This window comes from Pezoporus flaviventris, unplaced genomic scaffold (genome assembly GCF_033815535.1).
Source record: "Pezoporus flaviventris isolate CSIRO_AGI_PZ_B2104156 unplaced genomic scaffold, CSIRO_AGI_Pfla_v1 ptg000069l, whole genome shotgun sequence".
Taxonomy (NCBI): Eukaryota; Metazoa; Chordata; class Aves; order Psittaciformes; family Psittacidae; genus Pezoporus; species Pezoporus flaviventris.
This window is the reverse complement of record NW_026892617.1, coordinates 605733-624535: the sequence shown is the minus strand read 5'-3', so window position 1 is coordinate 624535 and position 18803 is coordinate 605733. Positions and strand designations below refer to the sequence as shown.

The 18803-nt window shown below is 46.6% G+C and overlaps 3 protein-coding genes and 1 long non-coding RNA gene across 5 annotated transcripts in view; 2 read left to right on the top strand and 2 right to left on the bottom strand.

The window, feature by feature from the left end:
- Positions 1-2851, top strand: part of LOC133278746 (adenosine receptor A3-like) — a 123920-nt gene extending 121069 nt beyond the window's left edge. Inside the window, exons 2-3 of the mRNA XM_061471834.1 lie at positions 431-938; positions 1931-2851. Of these exons, the coding sequence (XP_061327818.1) occupies positions 571-938; positions 1931-2588 (1026 nt within the window). The 5' untranslated portion in view covers positions 431-570 and the 3' untranslated portion in view covers positions 2589-2851. The remainder of the gene's footprint in view (positions 1-430; positions 939-1930) is intronic.
- Positions 2852-4899: 2048 nt separating this feature from the next.
- Positions 4900-8155, bottom strand: LOC133278747 (uncharacterized). 2 transcript variants are annotated; one of them, XR_009746680.1, is made up of 4 exons: positions 7161-8155; positions 6808-6896; positions 6131-6210; positions 4900-5448 (listed from the first exon to the last, which is right to left on the bottom strand). It is a non-coding gene; the product is annotated as an uncharacterized LOC133278747 (long non-coding RNA). The 2 variants fall into 2 exon arrangements; XR_009746679.1 differs by having other exon boundaries at positions 6808-8155.
- Positions 8156-9435: 1280 nt separating this feature from the next.
- Positions 9436-13193, bottom strand: ATP5PB (ATP synthase peripheral stalk-membrane subunit b). Its single transcript, XM_061471830.1, has 7 exons — positions 12919-13193; positions 12760-12802; positions 11654-11799; positions 11044-11207; positions 10570-10695; positions 10171-10350; positions 9436-9589 (listed from the first exon to the last, which is right to left on the bottom strand). The coding sequence occupies exons 1-7, from the start codon at positions 13163-13165 to the stop codon at positions 9518-9520; spliced, it is 978 nt and encodes a 325-aa protein (XP_061327814.1). The 5' UTR covers positions 13166-13193; the 3' UTR covers positions 9436-9517.
- Positions 13194-13215: 22 nt separating this feature from the next.
- Positions 13216-18291, top strand: WDR77 (WD repeat domain 77). Its single transcript, XM_061471829.1, has 10 exons — positions 13216-13436; positions 13571-13756; positions 13846-13987; positions 14062-14111; positions 14717-14787; positions 15152-15206; positions 15464-15535; positions 15639-15747; positions 16175-16243; positions 16457-18291. The coding sequence occupies exons 1-10, from the start codon at positions 13298-13300 to the stop codon at positions 16614-16616; spliced, it is 1053 nt and encodes a 350-aa protein (XP_061327813.1). The 5' UTR covers positions 13216-13297; the 3' UTR covers positions 16617-18291.
- The last annotated feature ends 512 nt before the right edge of the window (positions 18292-18803 follow it).

The window sequence follows — 18803 nt, the reverse complement described above, 5'->3', positions numbered from 1 at the left end:
CGATTATCTAGATTGATAAGTGCCAGCTTTGTACATAAATTCTGGTTACAGTTCTCCCATTTCTAAAACTGCAACTTGGAAGAGGAAGCAAAGTGTTTGGTTATAGGCAGCTGGCAGGCAGGCTTGTGGAAGCTCTTCCTTTATTGTTTGGGGTTTTTTTAACTTTCCAAAGTCCTGGACTGATACCAGGCTGCTGGAGGGATGCTCCGAGCTTCAGATGGGTCCAGAGAAGGGAACATTCCCTGGATACTAAGGTATTTGCAGCTGTGAAGAAAGGCAACGGCTGATTTGCTGCCCAAGTATCAAGGATGTGAAATACTGGAAGGGGTTTGCACACTGGTGAGTCACTGGAACAACTGAGCACCAGAAACCAAGGACGAATCCTACACACAGTCATTGTTGCCCCATCCCTGGCAGTGTTCAAGGCCAGGTTGGAAGGGGCTTGGAGAAACCTGCTCTAGTGGAAGGTGTCCCTAGATGGAACAAGATAACCTCTAAGGCTCCTTCCAACCCAAACCAATCTATGATTCTGTAGCTCAGCCCAGGTGGGAACATCTCCAACAACTCACCATGCTCAACACCAGCCAGGAGCTGCACAGCAGCCAGGAGCTCAACAGCCTGCATGGGATTTACATCGGTACAGAGTGCTTGGTTGCTGTCTTGGCCACTTTGGGAAACATCCTGGTCATCTGGGTGGTGAGGATGAACTCGACGTCTCAGAACATGACTCTGCACTTCATCGTTTCCCTGGCGCTGGCTGATATCGCGATGGGGATCCTCGTCATGCCCCTGGCCATCGTGGTGAGCCTGGGCATCAGCGCCCACTTCTACACCTGCCTGGCCATGTGCTGCCTGATGGTGGCTTTCAGTAACGCATCCATCCTCTCCCTCCTGGCCATCGCCATCGACAGGTACCTGCGGGTGAAGCTACCAACCAGGTGAGTGCTGGACCACCACGGGCCCCTCCACTGATGCTCCTGCCAGCTTTCCAACCCCCAGCCTCTGCCCCAGGGCTGCCACCACCCCTCTCCTCCTTAACTTGTCACTTTTCTAACAAGTATTTACACTAAATGCCAAATATTTGCCCCAAAATGCCACATATTTGCCCTAGAAATGCGTGCTTGGGCATGAAGAAAAGACTTGTTCCTAAAAGCCCAACCTGAGTTGAACTCTCTAGAGCAGGAACCACTCCCTGCAGTTAATAATACAACACAGACAGACCCTGGGGATGCTTGTACAGGGCTGAGAACTCGCTGTTAGTGCTAGTCTGAATTTGGCCACACAGGGTGAGCCTGTGGCTGAGCAGTTGAATTCTTCAGCTCTTTTGTTAATGCTGAGAGTACTGAAGATTTCACTGGGTTTCTGAGTCTTCTAAATAAAATCCCTTTCACTGTTTGCTGAAAATACAAAAGAACTAACAGACTTAAGAGCTGATTTAAGAAGCCATTCACTTTGCATGTTGGAATGGAAAAGCACATGAGCTAAAAATCCAGAGCATAACATCAAGCATGAAAGTAGCAGCAATGGGGAAAGGACCTGTAAAACTGAAAGATGAAAGAACAGTTTGGTGCTACAAATGGCATAAACCAAGTGTAAAGAGTAATGGACACCCAAGGAAGCTGAGAAATAAGACAGAACTGCTAATAATGGCAACATCGAGGCAAAAGGGGCACTAGGATCAGAATGAAACAAGAAATAGCTGAAATCATGCAATTATAAAGAGGAGAAGTTGAGCCTAGTTCTTCTTAAGGGTGCTGCAAAGCAACTGGTACAAGTGGAGAGTTAAGCTTGTCTCAGAATAAGATTTGGGTTAGTGCTCCAAATCTGTGACCATGAACCTGTAATATCTGAACATGCAAGTTCCTGAAACCATCCTTAACCATTTTAACTACTTCTGTTTAATGCAAACCTGGGTTTTCTTCCTCCACAGATATAAAAGAGTCACTACAGAGAGAAGAGTTTGGTGGGCACTGGGTTTGTGCTGGTTTCTGTCCCTGCTTGTAGGATTAGTCCCCATGTTTGGGTGGAACAAGGCAGCAGGAAGCACCTCGGAGTTTCTCAGGTGTCAGTTTATCTCTGTGATGAGGATGGATTACATGGTGTATCTTATCTTCTTCACATGGACCCTTGCCCCTCTGCTCATCATGTGCGCTCTGTACCTTGAAATCTTCTACATCATCCGGACGAAACTGAGTCAAGGTTCAATCAACACAAGAGGGACAGGAGGGTTTTATGGACGGGAGTTCAAGACAGCCAAATCTCTAGCACTTGTTCTCTTCCTGTTTGCAATATCCTGGTTGCCCCTGTGCATTATAAACTGTGTTTCCTATTTTTGCCCCACGTCTCAGATCCCTGAGGTTTTGATGTACTTGGGAATCCTCTTATCCCATGCCAACTCTGCCATGAACCCCATTGTCTATGCTTGCAAGATAAAGAAGTTCAAGAACACATACCTTTTAATTTTAAGGACCTATATCCTGTGCAAAAAAAAACAGAGCCAGTTCTGTGCAAAAAACCACAGAGCAAACACCAGAAGAGCAGTCATAAATCAAGAAATGTTGACCTGCCTGTATATACCAGACCATTGACAACCACTTTGTGAAGGAACTGATGGGAAATGGGGGTTGTGTTTTGTCTACTCCCACTCTTGCACAAACTGCTTTATAATAAGGGCAAGCTCCTCTTACCCAATCTGATGCACATTTGACATTAAGCCCAAAGCAACCATTTATGGTCTTCTGCATTGGGTACTCCAGAGAATTCTGCTTGGTGGTTGCTGAGCTTCCAGGCAAGCATCTTCATTTAACAGGACCCTCTAGGTTTTATGGATTAACTTGACCATGATTTGGTAGACCCATGACCCAAAGAACTGGTAACAAGGAAGATGTTTTGCTCCAAGTGCCCCAGCTTGGATCTATCAGCAGCTGGTAAAACCCTGCTGCTGTGAGTCACACAGCTGAGCATCTCAGGAAGGCCAGATGCTGCACTGATTCTGGGGACCTCTGCTTTGCAGGACATCCTAACAGTGGGACACTTCCCTGGCTTCCAAAGCAAGACAGTGCTCACCACAGACTCCTGCAAAACTAACTCAGACACAGAGCACCAGGCAAGAGCCAAAGTGCTGAACACACCCAGCTGCTCCTTAGTGCTGGGGACATACCAGAAGGAGATGACTGTCAGAAAATAAACTAATAATATCTTTAAGTTCTTCCCTCCTCCCCCAGCTGCCTGACCAGGGATAGAATCAACAGTTCCAAACCCATCACATGTACATTGTCAGAACTGGTTACCAAACCCCATCTACTTGGGGGATTCTTCCTGCACAGCATATCCTCGTGTTTCCTACAATCAATCCTGCTTTGCTAACACCTGATTTAAATGTGATTTGTGCTGCAAGACTCCTCTGTAAACCTGAAGAACAGTTACTCTTTGTAGCAGCCTGTTACAGATCTGATGACTAAAGATGAACGTAAAGATGTGTCTAGATATGTCTTTGTATTAGTTTCAAAATACAGAAAAGATACTGGACAGAAGTTTTGCCAGTGTTGTTTTGATTTTTGTTGCACAAGGATCAGTTTGGTCCACTGAAAAATAGGATAAGTATGTTCTTTGTTGTTGGTAATGCAGCCACTCACAACCCAGGGACGTCCTCACTGAGTATTCTTACACCCTTTGTCTTCTCTGTCAATTTAGACTAAATCTGAGCCTGAATAGCAAAACAAAGGACACACAAACCCTCCTCTATTCTGATTAGCAGATGCCAATGTCCCAAATTCCTCTATCCTTCCATAAAACAGAGTTGGCCGATGGCTACTGGTAAAAGCTGTGTATGACTGGATAAGGCTCTTGGCATGGGAAAGAGATAGCAGAAGGATGCTCTGAAGTGAATCTGGGACTTACTAGCAGCCACACAACAAACTGAGGTCTCTGTCACCCTCCATCTCCAAGGGCTCTAGGTAGGCACACAAAATTGCTGCACTGTGGTTGGTGCCATGTCACAAAGTACATGAGATGGTTGTGATGTGTCAGTACAATTCACGGTGAGGAAACATCTACATGAAAAACCCAACATGCTAACTGGTCTCAATAGGAAGTCACCTTTTCTTGCACTTCTAACAAGATCTAACAGTATCTAACACAGGAAAGCAGCATTCCTCTTGGTGTGGTGAAGACACATTAGTGCAAGCCTCGTAAATTTTCAGACCATCATACTTCTCAGTTGCTCAGAGTCCTGTTCCTGGTCCTGTAGAATGGTCAGCACGCCTCTCAAGCCAGAGTTCAGAATGTGATGGTGCTTGTGAACCTGTGTTTCAATGGGCCCCTGCACTTCCACCAGCTTCTGCAGCCCCAAAGGCCGGCAGGGCAGAGGTGGAGCAGCTGCTCTAACTGCTTGTTGGAAACACACCAACCGAGCGATGAGGGAAATCCATCTGCCCATCACGGCTTCGTGCTGCCATCAGGTGGCCTCACTCATTTGAAGCTTCTCATATGTTGGACTTGCTGCTTCACAGGAGGCAGCAGGACCCAAGCACTTGTCCTGGCCAAAAAATTCCCCTTCAGAGGGGTTCACAATAGCCCTTCCAGAAAAGAGGAATAACTGCAAGAATCTGACACTCTGGTGACCATAAACAAGGCAGCTTCTGAAGCTCACAGGACTAAGGCAGCAGGAAACTTCGCTCTGATTCAGCCTTGCAGGAGAAGCATTAAACAACTGATGGAGATCATTGCACTTAAACAACAAACCTCCCACCTGCAGGCACAGGAACATGCAGAGAAGCTTCTCTGTGCCCCTGCTAAGAATGACTCACTAGTGTCAACTTGTTCCCCAGTTTATGAAAGGGGAATTTTAACTTTCTACAGTCTATTTAGAACACTGGGTAATTAACATTTTCAGAAATGGACTGTCACACTGTGATTGTGCATTTCTTTTTACATGACCCAACTGGGAAGCAGATATTTGCATACAAACATTTTGTTATCATAACTTCAGGAAGCAGAAAATAACTCACTTGGCAATTAAAAAGCCAAGGAAAACATAGTCGGTGACAGAAAAGGGAAACACAAAGGCACAGACATGAATGGACAGAGAGTAACGTTTCCATTTCCATTGGTCATTCAGAGCAACAGCAAAGACATAAATGGGAACTTTACAAGTGCAGTGAGATTTCTAGAGATTGGGAAATAGGGTATAAAAAGCAATTTGTCCACAACCACAAAGAAGTTTGGAATAGGAGACATTAGTTTCCCCTGGTAACTATAAAATGAGCTGATGTTAGACATACAGCAGTGTTGGTATTTCCCAGCACACTACAGGCCTTGATATAATGTTCTGGCAGCATCCGATGTTCAGAAAGTGCAGGTGTCTTCGTTTCACTAGAAGCTCCATCATCACACAGCTGCTGGTGCCCCACTCTGCTGGAAGACCAGAGAGGCGTAGGCAACATCACTCTGGGGATGTGAAAGAAGCCACAGACATTAGAGAATGTGCAAGCACCTCGGTATGGATTTCCTGCTTTTAATTTGTCCTCAATGCGACACACCACTAGCAGTCAGTCTGTCCCTACATATGCTGGATCAGACCAGTTAATCTAGCTCAGCATCCTGGGTCAGCTCTGCATTATGGGCTCTCAAAAAATCATTATCATGGAGGCAAACTGCAGAAATACTTGCCTTTGAAAAGATTTCCCCCTGACCTGGTTGGTTGGACATGGCCCTGGGTGACATGGTCTAGTGTGAGGCACCCCTGCCCATGGCAGGGGGGTTGGAACTGGATGATCTCAAAGTCCTTTCCAATTCAAGCTATTCTATGATTCTATGATCTGCCCAAGTAGTGATTTAGTTAAGCCCCAGATACCTGAAATATGTAGGGAGAACAGCATTTGAGCCCTGTGATAACAGAGGAGTATCTTTCCTCTTACTGTCCAGGCACCTCCTCAAAGAACTCCCTGGACTACTCTAAACAGGCTGAACAGGATGCACAACAGAAAACACTTTTCCTTAGTCAAAAGAACTGTCAACTAACACTCGAGCCTTGCAAAAGCAAAGCCCTTTTCTCTTCCCCCAGTTAATATTTATCTATCAAGAATCTGAAGTCTTTACATGTAACATTAGGAATAGTTGTGACCTTTACCTGGATGTTCTTAGCAGATTCCTCAGTCACTGCTGGGAGGGGAACTTGATCTTGTAAGGTCTGGTGGGATCTCTTATACTCTAGGGAGGAGAAGGACACCAGCCTCAGCTGTCTGCACTTGTTGCAGACAGAGTGCAACACAGGCTTAAGAGTGGGGTGACAGAGCAGCTCCAGAGCGTGTGGCTCAGACACAGCTTATGAAATCCACCACAGACTCTCACTGCAAAGTGAAGTGTGGCAGCCTGAGCCCCTGCCTGCTGAAAGTGGGATAAAAGTGACTGATGGATGTGGTGAGAACACACTGCGTGGCCAGGGCTAGGACCATAAAACCCAACCTAAAAACCCACACCCCCGAAACCCTACCACGACCAAAAACCCACAGCTCATCAGTGCAGAAGTTAATTCTTCCATGTAAAGAGCCCTTGGGATGATTCATGGGAGGTTACTGCCAGGAATGACAAGTTCACTACTACATTAGTTATTCAAGGGAGACATAATTTGAGCCTCTTTCAGAGTAACTTTCCTAGAAGTTACTTTGAAACCCTGATGCTGCAAGATGCAGCCCAAAGAGTGTAGAAACTTCACACCATCTGTGTTGAGATGTGCAGCACAAGATATTAAGCGCTCCTCTGCCGCCAGGTCTGGATCATCATGCTATTTCCTCTGCTGTCACTTACTTTTTCTGAAGAGGTGGATGACTGCAAAAACCAGAACAGTCACCAGGACACCAGAGATAAAGGCTAGTGATATGTAGAGTGTTTCATGGCTGTTGATACACAGGAAATAGTGTCAGAATTCCCAGTTCATCAAACTGGAATGTAATGTATCATTTATCCCAGCCCCGTGAGATTAAAGATTCATATCTACATTAAGCATCACTATGAATTAAATATCTACTGCACAGACTGGAAATTCTGTGCAACCGTTTAAAACCCCAAGACATGAGACACATTGCATGTAACTCCTCCTTTACAGAGCGAGTCTGCAGTCTCTGTGTTTGAAGACAGGAAATAAAAAGTGGAACATTTACTTATCAAGCCTGCATTTGACTTCTGAACCTTTGAAGACAGCTGCAGAGGTGTATGCAGTGGTACGTACAGTAATAGTGGTGGCAATGGGTTCTGGTGTAACTGGAAGTGAAAAGAACAATAATGAAAACCTGGTTTAAAAGCGTGTTAATTTCTCCAGTGATGCTACAAGCAACAAGAACTGCAGAGTACTCATCATTTCTGTAACATTTATCTATCAGAGGGCTGAAAGTGGAAACAGCAGACAGAAAAAATGAGTTATTTAGACTCTTACTGTCTCACAGAGGCCTTTGGCATCAATGCAATTCTTCGCCAAACACATACACCTCCTGCTAAGCCACCCCCCCAGCAGCTCTTCTCAGTCAGGATGGTATTATCTTAGGCAAGGATACTGCATGTAAGAAAACTCCTCAAAGAAGGAAATACCTGCGTTTACTTTTGAGGATCTCACTCCCATTCTCTCCAAACACTAATGAACAGTAAGGGAAGCTAAAAGGAAGGGAGAAAAGTTATATTTATATACATATACTAGAGTAAAACAAGCCTGTCACCCTCTTCTAACTCACACTTTAATAGTTTTTAATCAATTTTTCAGACATCTTCAACTGGCACAAACCCAGCAACCTCAGTGTGAATTCTCCTTCCCAACACCTTGTTCCCAAGCACATGTGCATGGTCATTATACTCCAATGAACAGGCTGCTTTCTTTCAAAGATTGGAGTATATTTAATAACTAGAGCACCCACATTATTATTTCTGCAGCAGTTAGAAGTGAGTGAACTTTCAGAATGAGCAGCAGCTTTCAAAAAAGCACAGACTTTCTCCAACAAGGAATGAACAGTAACTTTCTTCTTAAACTTGGGGGTGGAAATGTAAAGATAAGGAAGTATGAGTCGACTACAAAGTTCCTCGTCTAGGACTAGTCACTACAAGCCTTGCAAAGTACACTGTAACAGTGAGAGTAGCACTGACAACGGCTTAAAAGCAGGCATCCTATTCTCTGAATGCCTCTTGCTGCCCTTGTTGCCTAAGAGTCAAACCATTATGACCCCTCAGTTTCCTACCCCAAGTCCAAAAGCATGTTGTTTCCCAGTAATAAAAGGCAGGCCAAGATGTGACACAACTCCATCTTACCTTGGACCATGGAGCGGCTGCCCACCTGCAGGTTGAAGAGTCACGAGGTGTTGCCACTGCAGGTAAACCACTTGCTTTGTGCGAAGAATCAGTCCAACTAGGGAAAGCTCAAGTGCCATTCACAGCTGGGGTTACACAAATGTGGAAGTGGAGCAACTTCACCTTTTTTTTTGCATTTTAAAAACCTCAGGAAAGTGAAAAACATCTGTATTCTGAGGAAGTGTCCACAAAAAAAAAGTCAGCTTCATTTTCAGTTCGATGCTTACCTCTCAAGAATACCTTTTTGCTGAAATGTTGCACTGAAAAGTTTAAAAAAACCTCCTATTTCACCAACTCCACTAAAAACAAGCACTTCCCCACTGCAGGACCAATTCGTGCAAGTGGCATTGTAAGCACACCCTAGTCTGCTTAAAGATTATTTACTACAGAGATCACTTCCCAGCACACAAGGGCTGACACTGCACACAGGTAAGTGCTCTCCTCATCTGGGATGTTTGAGATGTAACAAAATCCTTCAGGGAAAATATTTCCTATTAAAAAAACCTGAAAGGCTTAGGCTGTATAACACACACTAAACTATTCCCCGTGTTTCCTATGAATACCCAGGAAAAAAAAACACTCTAGAATAAACTTATCCACTTCACCATTTTCACTCTCATACTGGGGATTTCAGTTGAAGCAAAGTCTTCCTGTTGCTTTTGACACATTTCCTGCCAGCTACATCCTCTCTTCTACGGAACAGAAAGACACTGTTGTCACCATTTGAAGCCTTGTTACGGAAGTGGTTTGGGGGTTTTTCAGATCATTTTTAAAAGGATATTTGTTCAGGTACCACCAAGTATCAGCTCAGGTGAACGGGAGCATGGGTGCTCATCTGATTTTAGAACATGTTTACAATTTCAGTAGGTATCTACAGGTCATTATCACACCGAATTCTACAACAAAAACCGATCACTGTAGTAGAACCTGAATTTTTCACAGTGAAGTTCTGTGTCTGCTCTCTGGAAGTGGTCATGAACAAAAAGGGAACCAAACCAAACTGCACATACTGACTGAATAATCGCCCATGATGAACTAACTAGTGATGTATGTGACCAATCCAGCTACTTCAAAAAGTTGCTACTGCTAGTAAAAGACAGCAGAGGATTTTGTTTGTTTGTTTAATGATACTTTAGAACTGTACAGTTTTCAACAGTAAGAGACATGTCAGTGGAATTGGACGTGGTTACGCTGTTGCCTGGGCAGTCTTCGATAACGCCTTCAGGTCCAAAATGCATTTTGCAATACTCTCCTTCTGCTGCAAAGGAAAGGAAAACAGCTTTCAGGAGACAGACTTCATGAAAGACATTTAAACAAGTAAAATATTCTTTTGAATGCACTTTAAATACTCATTTTTAGAAGCACAAAATGGGTTACAGATCAGCAGGGATATGCAGTTGTAACTGTAAGTCAGATTCAAATCCAGTCAGTAACCTGCATTAAAACATCTGCAGGCAGTGCTAGGAACATGTTTTCTGTCTTTTGTTCTCTGCTTCATTCCTTAGAAGAAAGCTCATCTAGAGCCCATCTGCAGATCTTAAACTGCCATAGTCTTATACAGAGAATATGCCACTCAAGTTCCCTATTAGCTATACAACTTATCACAAGCCTAGCTCTGTGCTGTACCACTACCACACACCACCTTAAATCACCAGCAAACAAGCCCCTGATACCAAGTAACTGAGCTTTGCAGCTCATACTCAGCAGCAGGAGTGTGTTGCAGCCTTGTCTGGAAGTCACCCAAAGATCACCCATCATCTTCTGGCTTAGGCCAAAATCACAGGACAGCAAATATTCGTACAGACTAAAATGTAAAGCAGACTAAGACCAAGCAAGTACCTGCTGAGGTGTGATGCTCTGAACAACGCTTTTCTCCACCCACTGAATCATGTGATCTTGTTCTTTCTGACGCTTTAAATTCTGCATAGCCACTTGATAGTCCAGCCTTTTCTTTACTTCGTTGTACACTGTCAGTAACCTCTCTCGATAATTAGCTTCCAGCAACATTGCGATATTATTCTAGACAAAGATGATGAAATCAAAGGGTTAATGTTTGGCAAGAACACAAAACAGCAGAACACATTCTATAGCAAAAGCTGCTGGATCTGGCAGTGGAATGGGCCCTGTCTGCAACAGACCAAGGGCAAACGGTTCACTACTTGGTAGTCAATTAAGAGGCACCCAGATTATGCAGCAGAGAATGCAGAGGAAGTCAGCAATAGGGATGGAGCTGCATACCCGCTTAGCGTCAAAGAGGTAACTGCGGCCTTCAACACGCCACTGCTCCTTCTTCTCCTGTTCAATGGCAGCCTCGAGACCTTCAATAGATTCATTTTTCACAGCTTGAGCTTTAGCAAGTTTCTCCTGAAAAGAACAAACAAAAGCCATGCCTCAGGAAGAAAGTAAGCTGCAAGAAAACAACTGATCTGTAATTCATTAAGATTTGAGAAATGTCTGAATAATTGTGCCAGGGTTGAGGTTAAAGGATGGCAAGTTGGCCAAACTAGAGTTCACAATCAAGTCACTCCTGCTGGCATGAGGTGTTTCATTTCTGAAGTAACACCACCAACATAAGATCTAAACCATACCTTATTTAAGCAACATTACTCAGATATTTACAACAGGCTGGACACAGTACTCTTCCAAATCTTCAAGGAGATAACCTAGAATAGTTAGTAACTACTACAGTTAGATTATGGTTTGGTTTGTTACCTCGTTAAGTTTGTCAGCAAAAGCTGCTACATCAGACCCGTATTTCTTTATACCATAAATGATGACTGATAATATGCAGGCAGCTGCAACCGTCTCATGGTTCACTACATAGATTTCCTTCGACAGAAAGTACAGTATGAGTCCAGTTCCAAACATGTAAGGCCCTGAAGAAAAAATAAAGCAGCATCATTTGTACAAAGCAAAAAGAGGCTCATTGCAGAGGCAGCTACTTACTAGAAGATCATGAAGTACTCTCTTTTACCATCAGGAAAAGCAGAAACACAATACCACCAACAGTGGTACAAGGACACCCGCCAAAGGTGGAAGCAACTTGCAGAATGACTTCTGTTCATTCAAAAACAGGCAAAAAACTCCATATAAAGGTTTTGAGGATCAGCAGGCAAAGCAATCTTCCTGCAAGATCAAGCTCATGACATTCCTTTAGTTTTTAATTAAAGCTAAAGGAGCATCAGAGCCAGGAAGTGCCGCACTGTCTTATTCCTCCCAACCTCCTTCTGCTTATGTTTTTACCTTTTCAACAGGCAGTAGTGGTGAACAGAACTAAATGAGCCTAATTAAACACACCATTTGTAATAAAGTACACATTCACCTGTAACTCCTGTTTTAGGATACAGGAACTGGAAAAACTCCTCAGGGATCAAACCATGGCGCACTTCTCCTCCTTTCTCAGGCAGAGGTGGCAAAGGAGCCAAGTGCTGTTTACTTGTATGCAGTGGTCTTGTGGCATGCAATACACTGAAAGTAATTAAGAAGTTTCTATTAAGCATCTTACTTTATAAAACAAACAAAACGAAAGCTCAAAGGAGGTTATTCTACCCTCTACTCTGCTCTCGTGAGACCCCACCTGCAGTACTGCGTACAGCTCCAGTGTCCCTAACATAAGGGCATGGAACTGTTGGAACAAGTCCAGGGAAAGGTCCACAGGGATGATCAGGGGCTGGAGCACCTCCCATAGCTGAGAACATTGGGGCTGTTCAGCCTGAAGAAGAGAAGCTGTGCGGAGACCTCAGAGCAGCTTCCAGTGTCTGAAGGCGGCTACAAGGATGCTGGAGAGGGGCTCTTCATTAGGGACTGGAGTGATAGAACATGGGGTGATGGGTTTAGGTTTAAACAGGAGATTCAGATTGGGTATAAAGAAGCAGATCTTCCCCGTGAATGTGCTGAGGCGCTGGCACAGGGTGCCCAGAGAAAGCCATGGCTGCCCCATCCCTGGCAGTGTTCAAGACCAGGTTGGAAAGGGCTTAGAGGAGCAAGCTGCTCTAGTGGAAGGTGTCCCTGCCCGTGGCACGGGTTGGAACTGGATGATATTAGTGTCTTTTCTAACCCAATTCTATGATTCTATGAAAACCACTACCCTTAGGTGCGGGTCAAACACATCTCCCATCAAATAGGGAAAGCATCCACCAGACACGCCTCCTTTGAGGAAGTGGGTGGGACTACATAACCTCCAGAGGATCCTTCCCACCGTTAACAAGTTACTATTAGAAAAATAAAGTGAAAGCCCCAAACTAACGTTATTTAAACCCAACGAGCGGCGCCTTCCGAGGCGCTCCCCGTCCTCCCCAAGCTGCCAACGCCTCAAGGGGTCGGCAGCGAAGCCGGGCCGCGCAGCGCACCGGAAGCGCCGTTAGGCCTCGCTCGGAGGTCAAAGCCCTCAGCGCGGCCCCGCTGCCGCCCCCAGCCCCAGGTACTCACCCCACGGTGACGGGAGGCGGCAGGCTCCTCAGCGCGGCCGGGGCTGAGGGGGGAAGAAGGGCAGAGAAGCGGGTCAGGAGAAAGCTCATGCAGGATGCTCCCCCTCAGCCCAGCCCGCCGCCCTACACCCCATAGGGACAGCGCTCCCGCCCGGCTCACCGGCGCGGAGGACGAGGCGGGACAGCATAGCGACCGGCACCGGGCCCACAACCCCTCCAACCCACTTCGTCCCCAACCGGTGACCGCCGGCCGCCTCAGCGACAAGATGGCGGCGGCAAACGCCTCGCGAGACTGAGCGGGGTGGGGGGAACGAGCTCTCGCGAGAGGAGGAGGCGGCGCGCGCGCGGCGCGGGAGCACGTGGGGGCGCCGCTCGGCTCCGATCCCGGTCCCGGTCCCGATCCCCATCCCGATCCCGGTCCCGGTCCCGATCCCGATCCCGATCCCGATCCCGATCCCGATCCCGATCCCGATCCCGGTCCCGGTCCCGGTCCCGATCCCCATCCCGATCCCGGTCCCCGTCCCGATCCCGGTGCCGCCATGGAGGAGCCGCCGCCCGAGCAGCCCCCGGCTGCTGAGCAGGAGGCTGCGGAGGCTGCGGCCGGCCCCGAGTGGAACATCCCTCCCAACGCGCCCGCCTGCATGGAGCGGCACCTGGAGGGCGCGCACTACCGCGCAGGTAGCGGGGCCGCGGCCCGGGGATGGGCAGCGGGGTCGGGGCGGGGGGGACCGCTCGGTCTCCCGAGGAGCGGCGGCGGGCGCTGAGCGGATCCTTGCCCTCGTCCTTCCCCGCTTCCTTTGCCTCTCTCCCAGACGGGGCCCTGTTGCTGGGCGCCTCGGGACTGAACGGGCGCTGCTGGGCCGGTTCCCTCTGGGTGTTCGCCGACCCGCGCCGTGCCCCCAGCGAGGGTTTCTGCACCGCCGGCGTCCAGACCGAAGCGGGTGTCGCCGACCTGTGCTGGGTGGCTGACAGGGGCATCCTGGTGGCCTCCGACTCCGGTAAGCACCCGGGATCCCGGTGGTACCCCCCCCCTTGCCCTCCATCCTAAGGTGGTTCCCTTCTCGCTGAGGTGGGTCCCTCCCCATAGGCGCCGTGGAGCTCTGGGAGCTGGATGAGAAGGAAACCCTCATCGTCAACAAGTTCTGTAAATACGAGCACGATGACATCGTGATGACGGTGGCCGTCCTGGCCGGCAGCACCCACGTTGTCAGCGGTGGCAGGGACTTCTGGTGAGTGTCCCCAGCCCGCCTGCCCTGCGCCGAGGGCCGGGCGCTGGGTGCTGAGCGCTTGCTCTTGTCCACAGCGTGAAGGTCTGGGACCTCCCGCAGCAGACGGTGCTGCACTCCTACAGAGGTGAGTGCCACCAGCGTGCTGGTTGCTGCAGGCTGAGCTTCTTCCTGCCTGTCTCGCTTGGGGCTTGTGATCTAATGCTTGCCAGTCTGAGAAGTCTCTGGCACCGATTTGTTTCTTTGTCTCTTGTTCCTTTTCCCCATGGGATGAATGCTGTAAGGCTTAGTTTGCCTTGCAGCTCTAAGCATAGAGTGTTTCTTCTGTACTGAAATCTTGCTTGTGCTGGTGTGTGATCTCCTAACCTGTGTTTGGGGTTGAACAGCCCGTTCCAGATGCTGATCTCTGGAGAGAGATCAGATCAGGATTGTGCTGTCTGCTGACAGCAGAGACTGAGCTTTGATTGATCCTCTCCCCACTTTGTAACTGACCTCTTGTCTGAGGGGGCTTCCTCAAGCTTATGCAGCTTACAGGGACTTTGCAGCAGCTCGGGTTGGATTTGGCAGTTCATCAGTTTGGTGGGAAGACTCGGCTATTGCTGAGCAGAAGTTACCCTGTGTTTAGGCATAAGCTGGTCTTTATCACGGTGCTGTGCTTTCAGAGGTCCTTGGGAGTGTGTGGGAAGGCTGGGTACAATCTTTGAGGCTCTTTATTCTTTGTGATTTTGGTAGCTCACTCCGATGCGGTGACATGTGTGGCTTCCTGTCCTGGTAAGGACACCATGTTCCTGTCCTGTGCGGAGGTAAAGCTCACTCTCTGTCTAAATCTACCTGATAAAAGTAAGATTTAACTTTAGTTGCAGTTAAATGCACTTCCCAAGAAACCACCTACTGTGTCACAAACTGCATAGCTGTGTTATTTTAGTGTTCTAGTCAATGAGCTGACAATCAGCTCACCAGGCTGATTTCTACAGGTTTGTATTAAAATGTGGGAGCTCCTTTGGATCACTGGAGGAGCTAGCTTGAAGTTAATGGCAGCATCCTTTTGGAAGCGGTGGTGTGGTTTGGAATGCGGCTCAGTAGCAGTTCTGCAGTGAATCTGAGTTTATGTCTAGCCCCTGCCACAAAGGGATTGTAAAATCTTTCTCATTCACTTTGGATTTATAGGACAACAGAACTTTACTCTGGGACACCAGATGCCCCAAACCAGCTACTCGAATTGGTACGTTTCTGCCTGCAGTCACTGCTTTGTGTATGACTTTTTGTTAGAGGAAATAAGTCATTTTGTGCCTGACTTCAAACCTAGCAATGTGGCGTTTGCCTGGAAAAGCCTATTAAAACCTAAAGACATCTAGCACCATGCAAGTGCAGCAAGCTTTAAAGTCTTTGTTTCAGTGCAGTAGCAGTGCTAAATGAGGTAGTGTAGGAGTATCTTTGTGCTGCCTCTGTTCACACACATCCCGATTTATTTACTCGCAGTTTGCAGTGCCTGTAATCACCTCCCTACCTCAGTCATGTGGCATCCACACAAAAGTGACATCTTTGCTCTGGGTAAGAAGTGATCTCCTTACTTGCCTTGCAGCACACAAATCAAGGTCTTTCTTTTCACGTGACGATTTTGCTAATAACTTTGTTCTCTTTTCCTCTCTTGAAGGTGATGAAAATGGAACAGTTGCACTCGTAGACACAAAGAACCCTGATTCTGCCCTCAGCTCCACTGTGCATGCCCGAAATATCACGGGGTTTGCGTTTTCTACACATAGGTACAGTCTGATCTACTGGCATAGGATGTGTGACTGCATACACTTGGGAGCCTTATTTGTTTTGAAACCTATTTTAAAACCACCAGGTTTTGTCTTTGAGAAATCAATAGAGAAGAGCAAAGTGAGCCAAACAGTGTTCTTGCCTTTTGAAAAGAGATGTGTCAACATCATGAGAACACTCCTGCAGCAGTCAGAATTACTGACCCACTCCCTATGGGGATCTTTCTAATTACAGTCACCATTGCTTGAGGGATTACTTGCTTTCTGACGCTAATATTCTTGCTTAGTGTGCTGACAGCTTGCCATATGATGATGAAAACATTCTGTAAGATTTAGCACCATAACAAGCGTGCTTGTCACAAGTCTGTCCCTAAGAAGCTTTCCTGTATTTGCTTGTTCTAACAGTGGTCTCATCTCTCTCCTCTAGTTCACCCTTACTGGCTTCAATCAGTGAAGACTGTTCAGTAGCTGTTCTTGATTCAGACCTCTCAGAGGTGTAAGTACTAGGCAGAATGTATTCATTACTGTGGCTGTTTGCCTTGTTAACTTCTCCTGAAGTTAATTATTTACCCATATGCTGGGTGGAAGATGAAGATGCTCCTCAAACAGGCGAGCATCATCCCACCAAACTCGCAGTTAAGCATTGCACAAGCCCCTAACCCTCTTAGTGACCATGCTTTATGGCTGATGGAGTGTTCATGTTTTGCAGGTTCAGAAGCCGTTCTCATCAAGACTTTGTGAAAGGCTTATCATGGTCTCCTTCAGACAATGCCTTGCTCACTACAGTTGGATGGGATCATCAGGTTTTACATCACACTGTCCCCATACCGACTGCTGAAGCTTCTGGAGTCAACTGTGTAAAGGAATAGTTTTATAAACTCATGGTCCAAATTCCTTCCTGGCACTACTTTGATTCTGCTGAAGTCAAGGGGGTGTGAACTGGAGTTCACGGTAGAGGCTGTTGTCTGCCTTGAAGCTTGTGACTAAGGAGGTTCCTGTAGTAATTTTGAGTTAGGCATAAGTTAGTTACAAGCCAAGCTTTACCCTCTCCCTGGGAGCTCACTTCACCTGTGATAAGACTTCAGTATTTTATCCAGAGAAAAATTGACTTCAGGCACAGAGGAGACTTGGGAAGACAGAGAATTGCGTATAATTAAAAATGAAGGCTCTCAATTCCTCCCTCAGTTCTCCAAACCATCCATGGAGTTTATAGAAACATTGGGGTGGGAAGATTAAAAACAACAAGGGCAAGAGCCTCATCCTTGAGCAAAGTTCTTTGCTGTGTAAATCAAGTTTTCCAATTAAATGGGAAGATGTGTTGGCATTGAAAGACACTTGTCCTTAACGCAGCGTGTGTTTTAGAGGTTGGTCATCAATATCTGCTAGTGTGGATCCTGTGGTGAGCACTGTTTAAATGCAGGTATTGGAATGACAGTGCTTGGTGTGAGGAGCTGTGTATGATCAGGATCCCAGCTGTGGCCCTGCAGTTACACACCTTTGTGACAGTGCATGACAGGCTGAAATACTGGGACCTGTGATCAGCGTTGGCGGAGCAGCTCAAAGGGCCATTACTGTAGCATGCTGAAAGCCAAGAGAAGTTAGTTGCTAAGGCTGTTTGACACCATGTTTCATCTCCTCTGTGCTGAAGACAACTTCCTCAGAGATAAGACCTGTGAGCAAAAGTTAATTTAAGGGAAAAACTGGATTAATGACTTCAGTTTTCATTTGCTTGCTCCTATAAACAGGCTCTGCTTAGTGATAAATGATAACTCCTTACACACTTGTGACTCCTTGTGCCGGTGACATTCCGTAATCACCGAAGCAGACTCCACAGAATCCTTAGGGTGTTTTTTGTGGTATGACACATACTTCTCAAACAAACTCAACTGTTGCCCTGGAACGTATTTAACTGAAAACCAGATCATTGCTCTGCATGCTTTGCCACTGCTCGAGATACGGCTTGGTCTGGCTGAGTATTTCCTAGACAGAATAAAGCAGGTCCTGACTACTGAAACGAGAAATCCCATTGGAATGAATGCTACTCCTGTTTCTTTAGCACGATAGCAACACTAACACACCATTTCCACTGGGCTTAACCCTGCATAAACACAGGCTTAACTTTGAGGCAGACTAAGCTTTCCCAGCCTCCATACTTTCTCTTTTTAACCACATTTGCTGCTTGAATTCCCACATCCTACAGGTGCTGACAGAGCAAAACTTCCTACTCTAGAACAGTGGATGGGAAAGGTAAAAAAGCTTTGCTAAAAACTGACAAGTTTCCTCCAAAGTCCAACCAAAACCATTACCTGTTATGGACCTCCAGTGGTGTGCTGAGAACTGCAACAGGTCTTGTGCTGCTTGTGAAAACATTGTCTGGGGGGGTGGGGATGGAAGACGGTTTTCAACTCAATCGTAGTTTTCATTTGTAAGTGGGTATAAGCTTCTCCAGGCCACTTCTGTAGTAAAGAACCAGCCGAGATCATGCACACAGTTAAAAGTTGTGATTCCGATTGCCGAGATTAAAACTGTTCTTAAATAAACGTACACCGTATCACTGTTTGATGCCAGGGTACTATGATTCTTCAGCCCTAGGGCAAGGCAGGCTGGAAGCCCTGCTTGTTTGCAGGAAGCTTCTCTTTCCAAAACCTGGAGCGGGTTTTCCATTGAGAAGTTAAAACTGTCAAGTATTAAACCATGGTAAGTTCCTCCCATCACCACCCGGTGAGCAAAACACATAATGGACAGTGAAGCCTATATGGACAACAGGGCATTATTGATATATTATTCCTGCTTTTGCAATGGCTTAGAGACTTCTAGCAGCACAACAAAATAGAAATGCTTCAGCATCTTGTCATATCTTTGGGTGAAGCTTTATGTTCTGCCACAGGAGGGCAGCAGCTGCCAGCTTGAAGGGCACAGCAGCTTCCCCCCCAATTGGAGTGTCTATTTCTTGAGCTTTACCACTTATATTTGGTTTTTTTTTGCCATCATAAGAAGCACAGAGGGATGACAGTGTATCTAGGAGTCCCTCGTGTTGCGTTGGCTTGGCTCCTAGC